Source organism: Austrofundulus limnaeus, unplaced genomic scaffold, assembly GCF_001266775.1.
Source record: "Austrofundulus limnaeus strain Quisiro unplaced genomic scaffold, Austrofundulus_limnaeus-1.0 Scaffold2, whole genome shotgun sequence".
In the NCBI taxonomy this organism is placed as follows: Eukaryota; Metazoa; Chordata; class Actinopteri; order Cyprinodontiformes; family Rivulidae; genus Austrofundulus; species Austrofundulus limnaeus.
The window spans coordinates 7,390,018-7,391,685 of NW_013952404.1; the positions used below are offsets into that span (position 1 = coordinate 7,390,018).

Here is a 1,668-nt window from a genome sequence, read left to right on the forward strand (position 1 = left end):
CACACACACACACACACACACACACACACACACACACACACACACACACACACACAGAATATAAGTAGGCTGTAACTAGAGATGCTTAGATGCAGTTTATTGCACCAAGACTGAGTAAATTTAGCTTCAAATACAGTTCAAGATGTTAAATGCATTTAATTCCTGCCGATATATAATATATCTGTTCATGTTAATTATCCTCTAAATGCAAACATCTCAGTAAAAACATATATTAAAATGAATTAAAATAAAAATAAGAAGCCACCAGGCAGGCCACTGATGCGGCTGCTGGGTTAGAAGTGTTACTGCAGTTCGTAACAGTGACCAGCAGGGGGCAGTAGAGTTTAGTTTAGAGCTTAGGTTGAATTTCAACACTGAATTCTTGCTAAAATGAGCATATTCAGTAAAGTCAACTGGCTTTTTTTTTTTTACACAGAAAATTGTATTTAAAGAAATTATCTTGATTATATTCTCATTTAAATGATTTCCCTTAAAAATGATAACATCAATTTATAAATCATAATTTATATTTATATTTTAGATAACTAGAAGATCCTATTGAAACTGCATTTTGTGCTTTACGACAGATATCAAGAATGTAAAAAGCATCTCCTCAGTGACTCTGTACCTCCGCTGTCAGGCGAGCTGAGGACGTTCAGGGCGAACAGCATGGCGTTGGAAAAGGTGGTGGCCTCCTCCTTGCTCGCAAAGTTCAGCCCATAGACCTGCCGAGCGTCACGCCACTGATGGAAGGTCGGGGTGGCCTGATTGTACTTCAGGCCCTTCACTATGGAGTAGTTGATCACCACCTTTAAGACAAAAAGGACTGTGAGGCAGCAGCAAAAACAACAAAGTCGCCCCCACCAAGGCCATCAGACGCCGTGGGCTCACCTGCTGGTCCTGCAGTTTTACGCCCACCACCCTGAAGGTGTTGTTGGCAGTATTGTGGTAGATGTTAATGCGGCTGAAGCCCTGCTGCCCCGGTTTGATGGGCACCCATTTCTTACTGGCATCATCGTAGACCATGACGGAGGCCCGCGCCTGGCAGATGCTCTGCTCACTGGAAGAGGAGAGGGAAGTACAGGTTAGTCATGACATTTACTCAGTTCTTTTTCTTTATTTGAAATAAGATTAATAAAATCCTGCTGTTAAAAGTGAGAGAATCAATTCCCAAAAACACAAGCGTCAAAGACGCATTAAAGTCGTAAAATGAGAGTATTTTGCTTTAAAGTCAGCATTGACCACAAACTGTATCTCCCATAATGCATGTTGCCTATTTTACCTGTGAACTGATGARATCACTACCAGGTGGAGGTGCACAGTGTTCAAATCATGGAGGTGCTATAGAACAGCTGGAGTGCTCAGAAACCATGTGACCGTGTGATCGGCTGGAGAAGCTAACGGCTAACGCTAAACAGACAAGAGTCCGGATTTCCCATTACTGTCCATGTTGACAACAGAGCAGGAAAAAAAGACTGATGATGTAGAAATCATAAAAACTATTAATAATATTATTAATCAAATTATTATTAATATTTTACAGTTTATATAATTTATCTAATGTTTTTAAATAATGTCAGAAAAGCTGTTTGTGTTATGGATTTATTAACAAGATAAACAGGAAAACGTCTCATTTCACAACACAAGTCAGCAGATTTGATCTTATTT

At 39.7% G+C, this 1,668-nt stretch overlaps 1 protein-coding gene across 3 annotated transcripts in view; it reads right to left on the minus strand.

The window, feature by feature from the left end:
• evla (Enah/Vasp-like a) overlaps positions 1–1,668 on the minus strand; it is a 42,568-nt gene that overhangs the window by 14,736 nt on the left and 26,164 nt on the right. For all 3 annotated transcript variants that reach the window (XM_014013985.1, XM_014013976.1, XM_014013969.1), the window contains exons 2-3: positions 892–1,060; positions 629–809 (exon numbers count right to left, since the gene is read on the minus strand). In XM_014013985.1, coding sequence (XP_013869439.1) covers positions 629–809; positions 892–1,060 — 350 coding nt within the window. The remainder of the gene's footprint in view (positions 1–628; positions 810–891; positions 1,061–1,668) is intronic.